At 40.8% G+C, this 15,771-nt stretch overlaps 1 protein-coding gene across 1 annotated transcript in view; it reads left to right on the forward strand.

Moving 5' to 3' along the window:
* The window catches only part of Vat1l (vesicle amine transport 1 like), a 165,373-nt gene that overhangs the window by 15,588 nt on the left and 134,014 nt on the right, over positions 1 to 15,771 (forward strand). Inside the window, exon 2 of the mRNA XM_027406076.2 lies at positions 10,078 to 10,207. Within this exon, the coding sequence (XP_027261877.1) occupies positions 10,078 to 10,207 (130 nt within the window). The remainder of the gene's footprint in view (positions 1 to 10,077; positions 10,208 to 15,771) is intronic.

Raw genomic sequence — 15,771 nt, forward strand, 5'->3', positions numbered from 1 at the left:
TTTGGGATTTACATACAATGTGTCCCTGCTTTTCACATAGTTTTCCTTCCAAGACTATATGATTTTCACAGTCTTGAGATATCAAAACAGATGCTTATAAAGCCAAGAAAGAAAAAAAATATGAGCAAGATTTTTCTGAGATCAATCAATGCCTATTTTCCTGGGTATGTTTATGCTACCAGTTAGGAGTAACAAACAGATCCCCAAACTTTTGTTCTTAAGAAATGAAGTGAATCAAACATTTGCTTCTTTGACCCTACCTGGATTGGAATTAGGTGCTTTGATGAACATATTATCAGTAAGACAAGACCAGAAGAGTGAATGGCTCACTTTCTCTGTTGTTCTTGCTTGATCAGAGCCTCACATCAGATCTGTTTGGTCCCTCTCATAGTTGGTAGAGGCTATCCTAGATGCTGGGGTCCTTGACACTCACTGAGTGTTGAATTCCACTTGGAATTTGAAGGTGTTTTCCTTGATACCACATGATCCACAGCATCCTGTAACCGTAGCTTCCTACAGACATATATGAAGCACTTGGATATGATTTAATATAGGACTTTTACTCCTGAGAAATATGCAAATCCTACAAGTATTTTGTTGGTGCTGCCTGCTAAACCTTTCTGTTTTCTTTGTCCTCAGTCCCTGCCCCTTTCTTTGTTCTTTGATCTCTTTAATTCCTCATTTTCCCTTCCTCTTACTACTTTACATCCTTAATTAATGCTGTTATTCTAATTTCATGTTTTACATAATTAGTTATTAGAACATGTAAGTCTTTCCATCTCAGGGACCACCATGCAAAGGCGCTCTTAAATATTCACAAGTAACAACTGCTCCATGACCATGAGGGGATAAAAGCTTTATGGTATGCATTGCACCATTGCTCTTGTAGTGGATTCTGCCATATGTCACCAGAACATTATTTTAGGATCCCAGTCTTTATTCATCCTGCTATTGGGAGTAATGACTATTGATGGCTCATTGAGAGCCCATCCCCTTCTAAAGAATTAATTTCAGCAGAAGGGAGCCCCCTTGTCCAAGATGTCTCTCTCTCTCTCTCTCTCTCTCTCTCTCTCTCTCTCTCTCTGTGTGTGTTTGTGTGTGTATGTGTTTCTCACTCTTCCTCCCTTCTTCCCTCCTTCACCCACCCCCGCTCTGCAGATTTCAAGCCATGACTATTCAATATAAGGTATAAAGCCTACCTACTCCCCTTGTCTTGACTAAGAACTGCTAAAAGGATGGCAGTTTTGATGGATTCAGAGACATCTATATTAGTACATCAGAAATCAGCTTCTCCTCTGCCCAATAAAACTTCCCTCCAATGATCCAACCATTGTTCCCTGGAGCACTTAGTGTCAGAATTCATGTAAATCTCAATCTTGAAGTCTGTTTACCAGTGAACTTGACCTTTAATACCTTCTTCGGTATTATGAGAATGATGGAGGTAGATAAGACTCATACTTATGGAGCACTTGCTTCATGAGAGGCATTCTGTAGCACAAGCACTGTCAACATTAGATCCACACCAAAACCTTGGCCTAACCCCCAAGGATGTCAAACTACCCACTCATGTAGAAGGAAGAAAATTAAAGTGAAGGAGTTAAATATATCTTTGGTGATGGCAGAGGGTCTCTGGAACACTTCTTTGAGAAAACCTTATGGGTGTCAATGTTTTGACTTCCTAGCTAGATTCCATCTTGACACATCCCTGGTGGCATTACGAGTGCTCTGCTTCTATGCAGCACAAAAGTCGCCATCATACTCAGTGAGCGTTTAAGAGTTTGTTCCTATGAGGCTTATGAATGTGTTTACTCTAAGCTTTCCAGACCAAGCACACTGCTTGGTAAAGATCAGATGTTCCACACGCTCTTTGCAGAGATCCAGTCTTTGGAATTGGGAGTGCTGGATGATATCGTCCAAAGGATGTAAGTATGGAGACTCTGGATTCATATCACTCACATCTTGACCTGGTGAACTTCAGTTGGGCCCTCATTTTGTTCATTGCAAAATTTGGATAATATCATTATCTCTTAGTATTATTTATGGGCCTTGTATAAAGCAAATGATACTGTATGTACAAACTGCTTAGCTTTGGATGCGGTAAGTGCATCATAAATGTTATCTATCATAATCATTGGTCATGAATCAACTGATTTTGACCTACTGAGTCAGAGGAAGGGACCAGCAATCTACTTTAACAAGCTTTCATGGGAAATCTAATACACAATGAAATTTTCAAACCAAAGCTGGGGAGATAGATCAGTTGGTAAAGTATGAGGACCTGAATTCAATCCTTAGTCCCTATATAAGAAACCAGGCATGGTGGCATGCAGCACTTTCAATTCCAGCTTTGGGAAGGTAGAGACAGGTAGATTCCTGACAATTGCTAATGCTAGCCCAGCTCAATGGTGAGACTCAGTACAAGTGAGAAATGCTGTCTCAAAAAAAAAAAAAAAGATAGATAACCCCCAAGGAAGTTGTATACTAAGGTTGTGTTCCAAGGTTGACTACTGATTTCTGATCACATGAGCATACAGAGATACTTGTACCCACATACACAACACACAATGACATTCTTGCACTCTTATATACAATAAGTGAATTTGTAAATAACTATAAAAGAGTATAAGATTTTAAGGAGAAATTTCTAAGGTTCAGAAGTTACGATGAAGTGGAGCTTTAAGACAAGCTAGAGAATGGAGGCCAGGGAGATGGCTCAGTGGATAAATCACCTGCAGTACAAGAAGGGGGACCTGAGTTTGGATCCCCAGCAACTACCTAGGTGCATATTGCAGTCCTCCTGTAATGCCAGCACATGGGGAACAAAGACAAGAGGTCTCTGTGGCGTTTTTGCTCGCTAGACTAGTAGAGTTGGTGAGCTCCAGGTTCAATGAGATACCCTGTCTCAGTAGATAAACTGGGAATGAACAAGGAAAATACACAATATTAACCTTGGACCTCTACATATATATTTACACATTGTGCTCACACACATGAAAGCATACTTGCTCACATACACTGACAACACACACACACACACACACACACACACACACACACACACACACACACACACACACGCTTTCTCCTAAAAAAGATAATATAAAGAATATATTTAGGTTAGAGTATCCAAACCACCAACTGAGAAAAAATCAGTTTATACACTATCCCAGGCCTAATTTTAGGGGAAACAATTGTATATTCATATAGCAAGTCTATATTATAGCAAATGAAGTGCTCAACAATAGTCCCCCTGTAATAAGACACTGAACTTCTGAAGGTGATTTATTTACTAATCTGTCTCTTACCTGGACCAATGGCAAGATAAGCATTGAGATTTCTGATGAGCATACGATCAGAATATAGGGTGGAGCTTTTGTGATCTGTGTCCATATAAATGTAGGCTCAAAGTAGGTGTTCACCATGGTGGTCTTCGCTTAATGATTTAACGTAGTTTGGATTCCCCTGGTCAGGGTTGAAGTACTGGCTATCTGAGAAGAGCTGGCAAAAGCCCTAAAATTCTTTCATAATGTTAGCATATCCCAAATGACAACAGATAAGAGTGCACAGCAGTCCACCATGGTTTATAATTAGCAAGATGCTGATTTAGTAGTCAAAAACTCAAGCTCAGAATTCATAAAAAAGAATGTGCATGTTTATTCAGGGCCTATGATATAGGCTTGGATGGGGTACTGGATTGTCCCATGGCAGGTTTCTAGTTGTGCAGGGAGATTAAAATTGTCCCTACCTTGGTCTTCATAGGTAGCATCTTCATTATGGGAGCAGTATTTGTTGGTGCAGACCACATGACAGAGACAGAGTAACATCTCTCATTACCTCTCCCAAGGCTTCCTAGGGTGACATGATTCACCAAATAAGGAAAGAAATGATAGAGATCAAGGAAGGCTGGCTCCTTTTATGAGTCCATATCTCTGTCATGAGCACTAGTGTCTCTCCCTGTCTCCCTGGGATTTAATTCAAATATTACTTTAAGTAGAAACCACAGAAGAAAGGACCATCAGAAGAAGAGCGTAAGAGGTGAGGAGGGCTTCAGAGACTCAGTAATGGTCCACAGACAATGGAGTGAAGTGAAGATTCTAGAATCTACATCCATCCTTTCCCCATTTCTTCTTAGCCTTAAGGCCTTTGAGTCTAAGATGATTGACTTTTGTGCATTTGGTTTCCTTGCATTTCACAGTGTCTGGGGCTGTAAAACAAGAAAGGAATCTCAAGGCCTTTGTTCAGTCTCAGCTCTGCACAGACTACAGATAATGCTTTTGGCAGTTCCTTTCTTTCATGTGATTTTCAATATATATGTTTATTTGATGGGAAAATGATATTTGCATGCTTTGTTTTCCTGGACATGTTATAAAGCTTAAAGAGACTTGCATGAAAACATATTGTAAGCTCTGCTATTGTCGGTAAGTGTAAGACAATATTGTTTAAAGGGAATGTCCCCAAAGACCTCCATGTTTCCTATTGCAACATTGGAACCCTCTTATGGTGACAGTTTTTCAGGATATCTTCCTCACACTGCTGCCTTCAACCCTTTAGGGTTCTGTTTCTCAGTAATAGCCCTTTTATACCTAACTTCTAATGAATAATTTAGTATGGGAGGAAAAATCTGAGTCTTTTTTTACACATTAAAGTATTCCAATTTTTTTAAATTAGGATTATAGCAGAACATTATCAAGTCCTTTCAAACCATTTTGCAATTATTTCAAATGCTTGAAAATTGTAATATAAAGCAAGATGTGAGGAGTCCTTGTCACATGCTCAGGGAACACAAACTCTCTGTACCTTTCTGGTCATGATGACTTATACCCTCAAACGTAGAGCCAAAATAAATTGTTCTTCCCTTAAGAAAAAATTCAGTAGAAGAGGCATCAAGAGATTATCTCTACCTCTCTCCCCTCCAACCCCCATGTGTACCTGGGTGATTAAGCACCCAGGTGCTTAATAGCTCGCTCACATGAGTGTCCAGGTAAAAATCAGGCTATCTTAGAGAATACTGGAAACTATAATTGTGAAGCTGCATGGCTTGGTAGCCCCTGCTTTGTTGTGCTTTTGTAGCAATGGAAAAATAAAAGCATTAAGTACAATGGAACTGAGGTCAACAAGCTTCACTCTTTGGCTTTTGTTTCCATATTTCTAACATCATTTCTTTGAGAAAAATAATGTTTCAATGGGTGGTTAATGATGGTGGTACTTGTTTAGTTTTTTGATTTGGGTTTTGTGAGACCACAAAGGGAATTCAAGTAAAGAGATTCCAGTAGAAGCAGATGCAGAGATTTACATCCAAGCACTGGGCTGAGCTCCAAGAGTCCAGTGGAAGAGAGGGTGGAAAGATTATATGAGCAAGGTGAGGTCAAGATAGTGAGGCAGAAACCCACAGAGACAGCTGACCTGAGCTTGTGGGAGCTCATGGACTCTGGATGGACAGCTTGGGAGTCAGATGGGACTGACCTAGGTCCTCTGCATCTGGGTGACAATTGTGTAGCTTGGTCTTTTGTGGGGCCCCTAGCAGTGGGACCAGCACCTATTCCTAATTCATGAGCTGGCTCTTTGGAACCTATTTCCTATGGTGGGATGCCTTGATGATGCCATGCATGGCCTTGATGCAGGGGAGAGGAGCTTGGCCCTGCCTCAGCTTGATGTGCCATGCTTTGCTGATTCCCATGGAAGAACTTACCCCATCTTTGTGGAGAAGTGGAGAAGTGGAGAAGGAGGAGGAGTGGATGGAGTGGGGAGGGCATGGGACAGATGTGAGGAGAGAGTAGAAGGAGAGGGGGGAGAGGAAACTGTGGTTGGTATTTAAATAAATTTTAAAAATGATGAAAAAGAGAACCCAGTAGAAAGATGTGTGAATAACAAAGGAATTCAGAGAGAAGGAGGCATGAGGGGGCACCAATTTGTTCTCTTCAGAATATTTCCATTTACTGACTTTTGGGGAACAACCATTTGTTGGGATAATTTATTTGCTCATATTAAAAGTGGCTCCTGGGGCTGGAGAGATGAATCTGTAGTTAAGAGCACGGACTGCTCTTCTTGAGGATCTGGGTTCAATTCCCAGCACCCACATGGTGGCTCACAAACATCTGTAAATACAGTTCCAGAGGATTTAACACACTCTTCTGGCTTCCATGGGCACCAGAAATGCACAAGATGATGGCTCAGGGGTTAAGATTGCATACTGCTCTTGTGGAGGACCCAAGTTCAGTTCCCAGAACCCACATCAGGTGACTCACAGTTGCCTGTAACTCCAAGTTCAGGGGGTTCCCATGCCTCTAGGCTCCTCAGGTGCCTGCTTCATATACACACACTCACATGCAGACACAAACACATACGCATAGTTAAGAATACAATCTCTTTCTTAAAAAAGAATAGTTCCTGCTTGGATTATGCATGGCCATTCTTCCAATATTGGACTCCTTTTTGGCACACTCAGCAGCTGACAAGAGGGAAGGGTGAGGAGTTATAAACATTGCCCTGGGACATGCTACTTTACCCAGCATGATGGGTGGAGAAGTTTCCACGAAGAGGCTGGGGAGATGGCTCAGAAGATAAGAACACTTGTTCCACAAGCTTGAGAACTTGAGTTCAAATCCATATCAAAAGCTAGATGTGGCATCATACATGTCTGCGACCTCAGCACTGAGGGAGGCAGAGCAGGAAGGTCACTGGGACTCGCTGGTTGCAGGCCTCGTTTCAAATTCAGTGAGAGACTCTGTCTCAAGGATATAAACTGGAACATGATAGAGGTGGCAACCCAATGTTCTCTGACCTCCATGTAGCATGCACACATACATGCACACATGTGCATACACTACACACAAAGTACTACACACACACACACACACACACACACACACACACATACGTGTGCCACATGCAAACATAGTATACTGTATTCTTTAAGGTCTCAAGTTTATATTATGCTTGAAGTCAAATCCTTTCATGTTTCTTAAGGATTATACTGACTTAATCTGTGTGTCTCTGGTTTCCTCATTTGGAAATGGCTACCACAGTTCATTACTCCTGGGAGCATAATTAAGTTTAAAATAATAAAATAGAAATACTCAGTACAGTTTCTACCACAAATCAAACTCCTAACAAACTCGACCTATATCCATTTCAAGAGGTTGTGGATGATGCAACAGATAAATGTAGTCCGAGGACAGTAGGTCACCTCTTCTGTACTGAAATAAGACACTAAGTGCTTGTTTCCCAGGGTCAGAGCCATTCCCCATGACCTGATGGAATAACTGAATATCTTACATGGAAACAGTCAGTCTTAACTATTCTTACTGAAGAGTTCAGAAGCTTGGATCTCAGTTCACAATGCCAAAGACAACTGAAGACAGCCCTCCTAAGCTATGTAATGGGCACCTAGCATGAAGCTTTCTCCAGGGTGGCTGTGTTTCCAAAATGGCTGAGTGATTGTTTTCTGGCATTTCACTGTCTGGGTCTTGGAAAACCATAAGTTATCACACAAAGGAAGCAGTGAGCTGAGTCATGTGTGGGTGAGGTGGCATGCTTGATTCAAGACACAGAAATTCTTTTTATTGTTCTACAGCGACTTTGGACAAGAGACCTTTTCACAGAAGCAAAGTTTGTGCATAGTTGATGTTGTCCCATATAAGCTCTGGAATGGCTTTTAAACACATCCCTTCTTTTATTTTAAAAAGGTGGGCAAGGCTTCCTAGAATGTTCACACATCTCTTGCCTTCTTAACTAAAGATGTGCATTACAAGCCTAATGTTTCCTAATACGTTGTACGAAGCTGGTGCCATGTTTCAGGGCTTCACTCTTTAGCTTTCACAACAAGTCTATGGGTGCTGCCTAACCCTTGCCTTCAGATGGGAAAACTGGGGGCAGAGAATCCAAGTTACTTATTCAAGGTTGTATAGTTAGAAGTGGTAGATTTGTGATCTCAACTCCATCTTCCCAGACCCTTAAGAAACATAACTTATTGTTGGAGAACATTTTTGGTTAAGAAATGACAGAAATGATTATTAGACATCAAAGAAGGACCCTTGGAAGTCTGAACATCCACTTCAAAAGTGTTTCCATTGTTTTGGTGTTTGAAAAGGGTGCATTTTAAACCTGAAGTACAGCTGGGCATTGGTGGCACATGCCTTTAATCCCAGCACTCAGGAGGAAGAGGCAGATGGATCTCTGTGAGTTCGAGACCAGCCTGGTCTACAAGAGCTAGCTCCAGGACAGCCTCCAAAGCCACAGAGAAACCCTGTCTCGAAAAACAAAAACAAAACAAAACAAAAACAAAACAAAACAAAAAACCTGAAGTACAAACTTCTATATATCCATGACAATTCCTTTGTTTAGCAGATTCTATTTGAGTACCTGCTTTCTGGTGTGACTGTGGTACCATAGCATGCTAGGCACTGTAGGAACAAAGAAATTTCATGAGGCACACAGTTGCCTTCCAAAGGGTCCCTTACAAGAGATGCATCATCTGAGGCAAGATGGGGACCTCACTTCACTCTTCATCAGGTGGACCTCAAGAAAGTGTCGACTTTTAAATCCACCCTTCAAGGAAATTGGCTTCCTTGACTTCCTCCATCCTGTATAAATGAGACTAATGAGTGAGAGCAGGAGACACAGGCAGAATTAGATGTTCTTTTGCTTTCAAAGAGGCCTTGCTGTGTTCAAAATAGTTCAAGCTGTTTCACTTGGCCAGATGCTAACTGACCTTGGGTTAGATGGAAACGTTTGTTTTTTAGATGGTAGCTAACAAAAATGAGAAGCTTGTAAGAACTGCATCTCTTGATGAAAGATGTGCTTTCAATGAAATATGTTCCTCCATGCAGTTAGCAAATGAAGCTAAATGAAACTCTAAATTTAAACCAACATGGACAAAGCCATTGGATACATTGATGGCATCCATGAAATTGAGCATATTATTTCCTGTGGCAATGACTTACACATAATTTTCATGACTGTCTCCTTTTAAAAGTAATGAGTTAACAGAAAATACCCTGTAACTTCTTGTACTGGGTAGTTTTGTGTGTCAACTTGACACAAGCTAGAGTTATCAGAGGAAGGAGCCTCAGTTGAGGAAATGCCTCCTTGAGATCCATCTGTAAGGCATTTTCTCATTTAGTGATGAAGGGCAGAGGGCCCAGCCCATGAGCTGTTGTGACATCCTGTGCTGTTGGTTCTGGGTTCTATAAGAAGGTGGGCTAAGCCAGTCATGGGAAGCAAGCCAGTATCAGCTCCCCTCCATGGCCTCTGCATCAGCCCTGCCTCAAGGACTGTCCTGTTTGAGTTCCTGTTCTGACTTACTTCAATGATAAACAGCCATGCAGAAGTGTAAGCCAAATAAAACCTTTCCTATCCAACTTGCTTTTTGGTCACAGCAATAGAAACCCTCACTGAGACACTTCTGTCATTCAGACATGACTAAGATGTTGTATTCTCACACCCCTGGGGCCATCTTTTGATGTCTGTTTTCTGAGCCACCTTACTCCCTTAAGAACTAATACAGTCTCTTGATGGCTCCCATTTACTATTGTGGGTGCTACTTATGCACAGTGCTGGCATAAATATGTGTGATGATCAAAGAGAGATGGTTGGTTGCATTGAGCCCTTTTAAATTAGGTCTCCTTTCTCTTTCTGTCTCATAGATCAACGGGTAGCCATTGTGTCTGGCTGCTTTCTATGCATCTGCTTATAGCCACTCTCTAGTATATTTTTTCCCTGGGATTAAGGGCTAGAATGCCTAGTGATCAATCTAGTCAATATGTGTTTTCAGAATAAGGGTGAACAGACTTTGAGGGGGGATAAAGGGGGCTGAGTTAGAATGTGAACTGCAGCTATCCTCACTGCCAGGAAAGCATTACTTATCCGCAAAGAGATAATTGAATTTTGTTTTATTGCTGATATCTAGCTAAGTGGCATTACTATTAGGGACACTTTGGCAAGAAGAATTTGTTTTTCCAAAAGGAAGGAGAGGAAAGGAGGGAGAAGACAGACGACAGGGCCAGGGAAGGAAATGCCAGAGTGGTGTTTTGAGGGGATCTCATTTTGAATCTCTTTCTTTCTGCTTGCTGTTTACAGTGGCTTGAACTTCATTGACCTGATGGTTCGACAAGGGAACATTGACAACCCTCCTAAGACACCCTTGGTGCCAGGATTTGAGTGTTCTGGGATTGTTGAAGCTCTAGGGGACAGCGTGAAAGGATACGAGGTAAAGTTTTAAGTATGACATAAAGAGCAGTAATCATCTAGAATCTATGAGATGCTAAGACTATGTAAGAGATATTTGAAATAATAGCAGTCGTGTTTTATTTTGTCATTTTGAGTTAGATAACATTAACCATATCTGTTATGATAGGACTTTGCAAAAAATCTTATGACTTTATTTGTTTGCTTATTTTTTTAAGAAATTTTTTCATATACTATCTTTGTTGCCCCTGGCAACAGTTTGGATAAGTGGGCTGAACAAGTCTTGTTATATTCTTTTTTCATACTTACTTAATATAGCTATTCAGACTTTTCAGTTTTGTAGTAACGGAATGCATAGTCTCTTGCTCCAGCCCCAGCTACTATTTTCCACCATCTCAGGCTTAGCAATCAACTACAAAACACAAATGTAAGGGGAGTTAATTATAAAGTATTTACCTAGTTGGTACCTTTTAAGTTACTATTTGCAATTCCTGAGCTATTTTAGGAATGGATAAAATAGGATTTTATATTAAAAGAAATAGTTTGAGTCAAGGAACCTCACCCTGACAATAGGATAGGATTGGTGAGGGATGATTAATGGCCTTGGGAAGAGGGCAACATTTAAGTGCTTTATTTCCTTATTCTGCTATAATACACATGAGGAATTCTCCACAATAAAATATTTTATTTTGAAAACCTGATGTGTGCCTGAGTCTTCCCATGTTCTAATACAAACTAAATACTACTTGGTCTATAAAAACTGAAGCACTGGGCCTGGCAAGGCAGCTTTGGGATAAAGGTGCTTGCCACCAAGCCTGATGATTTTAGTTCAATCCCTATAACACACAAGGTTGGAAGAGAGAGCTGCAAGTTGTCCTCTGACTTGCACACAACTGTTGTGGCACACACACACACACACACTCTCTCTCTTTCTCTCTCTCTCTCTCTCTCTCTCTAATGAAACATTGAAACAACATCAGTTATATAAAAATTGGGAGTTTGTCATCTGAAAACTCACTAGAAATTAAATTCAGGGTTCTCACTCATAACAGATCTCCGTAGAAAGGCAGGGGGACTGACATCTGAGAACACACCATAACCAGCTTTGTAGAGCAGTCTTTTTTTCTTTAACCACAATGAACACTCACACACACACACACACACACACACACACACACACACACAGAGAGAGAGAGAGAGAGAGAGAGAGAGAGAGAGAGAGAGAGAGAAGGTTCTTACTATTCCACCAGGTTCAGAAGGTGCAATAATTCTCTGTGAGACTAGAAGGTAGAAAGTAGAAGTAGATCCCAGATTTAAGTCACCAAAGCCATAATACAGTTCCTAGAATCCCATGGCCTTTACCCATGTTCCCACCCTCACCCCCAATGCTACAAAAATACATGCAAGGAATGAGGAGTGAAGATGAACCCTGTGAAATCCAACACCAACCTTCTCTTCTGCTTGACTTTCAGCATATGGCTGGTCCTCACCTGAAAGTATTGAATATTCTAAATTCATGTTGGGGAATGCCTGGGAATCCTATCCCATTTAGTGATGCTTCTGTCAATGGTTTCCAAATAACATAGGAGAAGAAAGCTACAGAAAAGAGGAAGAGATGAACTTTGGATTTTAAAATACAACTTCACATTCTCTGTCCCCAGTAGACATTGTCACCAAGGCACACATCTCTCTTTCTGGAAGTGCTGCACATAAATGGATCTGTTTGTTCTCCACTCCTCCACATGGCCCCAAAGGAAAACCTCACTTTCTCATTCTGCTAGCCCTGAGCAATGAATAAATGCCAATAAACAGAAATGTTATGGTCTTGGTTTAGAGGGATAGCTTACCATACTCAATTAAATGCATTTGTCCTTTAGATATGGCTTATCTTCTTTTAGTTAGCCCTGACTTGACAGCAATATCAAGCCTTCATGGCAACCCCTCTCTTCTGCCAATGATTTCCAGTTGCACACAGTTTTAAAAAGTCCCTTGTATGTTTCTGTATAGTATACTGTACAGGAGAAAGTCAACACTAATATCCTCTGTGTGGAATTGACTTCAGATTAGTAATCATATTGGAGACGAATTCTACACAGCAACATGCTCCATGGCTCTCTAGGTTTTATCAGTAGCAAAGGATTGGAAAGTTGTGTTCAGAGACCATCAGTAAAAGATGTTTTGGGCTCATGGCCTCAGAGCAGATTTATTTTGCTTACTATAATGCACCAACTGGATAAATACAGATATATATTTCACATGTATGCAAGTATATATGTGTGTGCTGACGCCGTTGCCTAATCACATTTGCCATTTTGAGAAGGAAATAAATGAACAACTGATATACTGAAATTTAGTGAGAGACCTGAGACACTTGCAATGTGAAGCACATTGAAACACTCAATTCATGTCACTCTGTGGATACTAGAGGCCATTACCTACTCTGGCGTTCTGAGCTCAGTTTTCACAGTTCTGTGAGGAAGAGGCCAGTGCTGGGTGATCTTGTCCAAATGCTTGCATCAAAGACAACACTTAGCAGTCACTGCCAGCGGGACAGCCTTTCTTTCCTCTCTCAGTTTCTTCATTGGGAAGCAATTCCTTTTGCTTCGTGTAGTGGAGCAGGTCTGTGCTTACCAGTGGATCACTGATCTGTGAATCCCTGAGCTTTGGAACCAGTTTATTCGATGTAAAACAGGTACACATGTTGCTCTTTCCTGGGTTTCCATGCATGTTGCTAAGTGCACTGGATCCACATTGCATCATGAACACAGTATCCATTTCAGAGATAAGGAAAGGGACTTAAAGAATCTGCATCACAGATTTCCCTGTGGTGTACTTCTACACAGTATGTTTTCATCATAGCACTTACCTCAAGTACAATGGGTTACTTGTTTGTATTTGGAGTTGAAGTATCAAGATGCTGCCACTCTCCAGCTCCATGTTTCTTTGGGTTCCTTTAAATGAAGATAAATATTTATGGTCATTCATTTGTACTGGAGGTCTATGACAGAACCCATCTTAAAGGAGTTGTTGCTATTGTTTGATAAGGATAGGAAGCAAACACCAAGCTGCAAGGGAAAGTAAAATAGTAGAAAATCAATTATAATAAATATATATAAAAAGGAACCATTTCTTTAGAAAAGCCATTAATTCTTGGGAGTTGACACTGGCCATAGAAATTTGTTATTACATTTAAAGACTGTAATAAAAGGAACTAATATTTCAGATTCATGAATGTTTTAATTTACCTAGCACATGATGGCTCATGAACCATTAGTGTTTCTTCTGTTATTTCCATTTATCTTTAATAATGATCTGCTAATCAAAAAAAAACCTTGTCATTTTAAAAAGGTAGCTTTTTTCCCTCTTTTTTTCATAATGTTTGCCCAGGCCAACTATTGATGAGAATGCAGTGTCTGGCTGTGCCTTCTCATTTTTTTGCCAAAGCTTACATGAATCAAACCACCTGAAGCATATAGCAAAATGCCTCTGTGTGCTACAGTCCAGTAAACATTATGTACCACTTATCCCATCAATGCACTCTCCTGTTTCATTCTAAGCCATGTTTCTCTTGTTCAGTTCATGCCTGAAGGTTTTTTGTGAACCTCTTACCTGCCAAGGTTCATGTCCACTAGGATTAATAATCCTAGGATTTTTTTTTTCTGGTTTTTTGAGATAGGGTTTCTCTGTGGCTTTGGAGCCTGTTCTGGAACTAGCTCTTATAGACTAGGTTGGTCTCAGACTCACAGAGATCCACCTGCCTCTGCCTCCTGAGTACAGGGATTAAAGGCATATTTCACCGATTTTGATGGACACAAATACAATGAACTAGACTGGAAAGGAGTCTATCTAGGCATAAAATAAATAAATGAGAGTGATCTGGACTCTGAGTCCTGTCCTCAGGGATCAGGGAAGTTTTAGCAGAATTTTAACTACCCTGCTTTATCTGATTCCCTCATCACTAAATTAGAGTAGTTAAATAACAACTGAGTTAGAAGATATCTTGTCACTGACAGTACATGATGTGTCATTCAAGGAGGAGGGAGGGCTATTAGCACCTGGGCTCCATGGCCTCTGGAAGATTTTAATACATTCGTTGTAAAGGATCAAAAATGTCTTGAAATAGGGAGGTAGATATGGATATGCATCTTTGGAGATGCTAGGTTTTGTTTAATGGAAAGGAAACTTTAATTTCCATCACATCCTAATTTCAGAAACCCATCAAAAGTTATAAAATGTATTTTTGTTTAAATTTAAAACATGAAGTATGTCCATCAAAGTGGAGGACTACTTCTATCCAGTATTCAGTGAGTCCAGGATTACATACAGACTTGAGAGCAGAGAAAAAAAGAAAGCAAGTTTAAACCAGAGCCACAGATAAGTCTGAGCAAGGACTCCTCACTGCCTAACCCAGAGAGGACCCAGGCACAGGAGCACATGTTTATGTCTAAGCCATTTTTCACCTCCAGCAAAAAGGAAAGATGTAAGTAGCAGCTACTCCTCTGTGCCCAGCCATCAGATCAACATGGTGATTGATTGCTCTCTCAGACCAAGCAGACCAGGCTTTGCATTGTTCCTATTGCTGATAAGGCATACCAGGGTTCAGTGACTCAGATCTCTCTCCTGAATGGAACTCTGTCAGCTATAGGTGGGATGCCCTGACACAAGAACAGAGATGTGCAGGTTCTCTTAGAACACTACAGATGTGGTCCTCACATGTGTTATCTAATTGAGCTCCTCTTAACCCAGATCTGATAGGTTCCAGGATAGCCAGGAAAGTCTGTCTGTCTTTCTTTCTTTCTTTCTTTCTTTCTTTCTTTCTTTCTTTCTTTCTTTCTTTCTTTCTTTCTTTTTGTTTTTCAAGACAGGGTTTCTCTGTGTAGCTTTGGAGCCTATCCTGGCACTTGTTCTGTAGAACAGGCTGGCCTTGAACCCACAGAAATCTGCCTGCTTCTGCCTCCCAAGTGCTGGGATTAAAGGCATGTGCCACCGACGCCCGGCTCAGGAAAGTCTTTATAGACACTGTGACATCCGCACACTGAAGTTATAGCAATCTTATCCCCTAATACACAGAACTAACTGGTTCTAAGAAGCAGACTACTATGAAATCTCTTGGACCACATCAACCCTCTACACACAAAAATCTTCACTCCTCTAGACCAGTGTCTGAAACATCACCATGCTCATACCATCAGCTTAAGAGTTTATTTTCTACTAAAATATTCCTTCCAGGTGAAGTTGCTTCCTAAGACCTGCCACTCAAAGTATTTGCCACCTGCAACTTTTCAAAGAATATGAACAATTTAAGAGTATGAATTGTAACTCGTTACCATTATATCACCTATGCTTGGAATTCGAGACTGAGAAGGGGCTTACATAAACAATCATGGCAGGAGAGCACTGTGATATTATGGAAATTCACACACACACACACACACACACACACACACACACACACACACACACACACACACACACACACTATACACACAGCCCTTTACCTGTGTTGTGTGACCTCAGGTCAGAGACATAATATACCTTCAGTTTCAATATGTGCATAGTGGGACTACTACCCCAGAAAGCAGTCCT

This window comes from Cricetulus griseus, chromosome 3, assembly GCF_003668045.3.
Source record: "Cricetulus griseus strain 17A/GY chromosome 3, alternate assembly CriGri-PICRH-1.0, whole genome shotgun sequence".
In the NCBI taxonomy this organism is placed as follows: domain Eukaryota; kingdom Metazoa; phylum Chordata; class Mammalia; order Rodentia; family Cricetidae; genus Cricetulus; species Cricetulus griseus.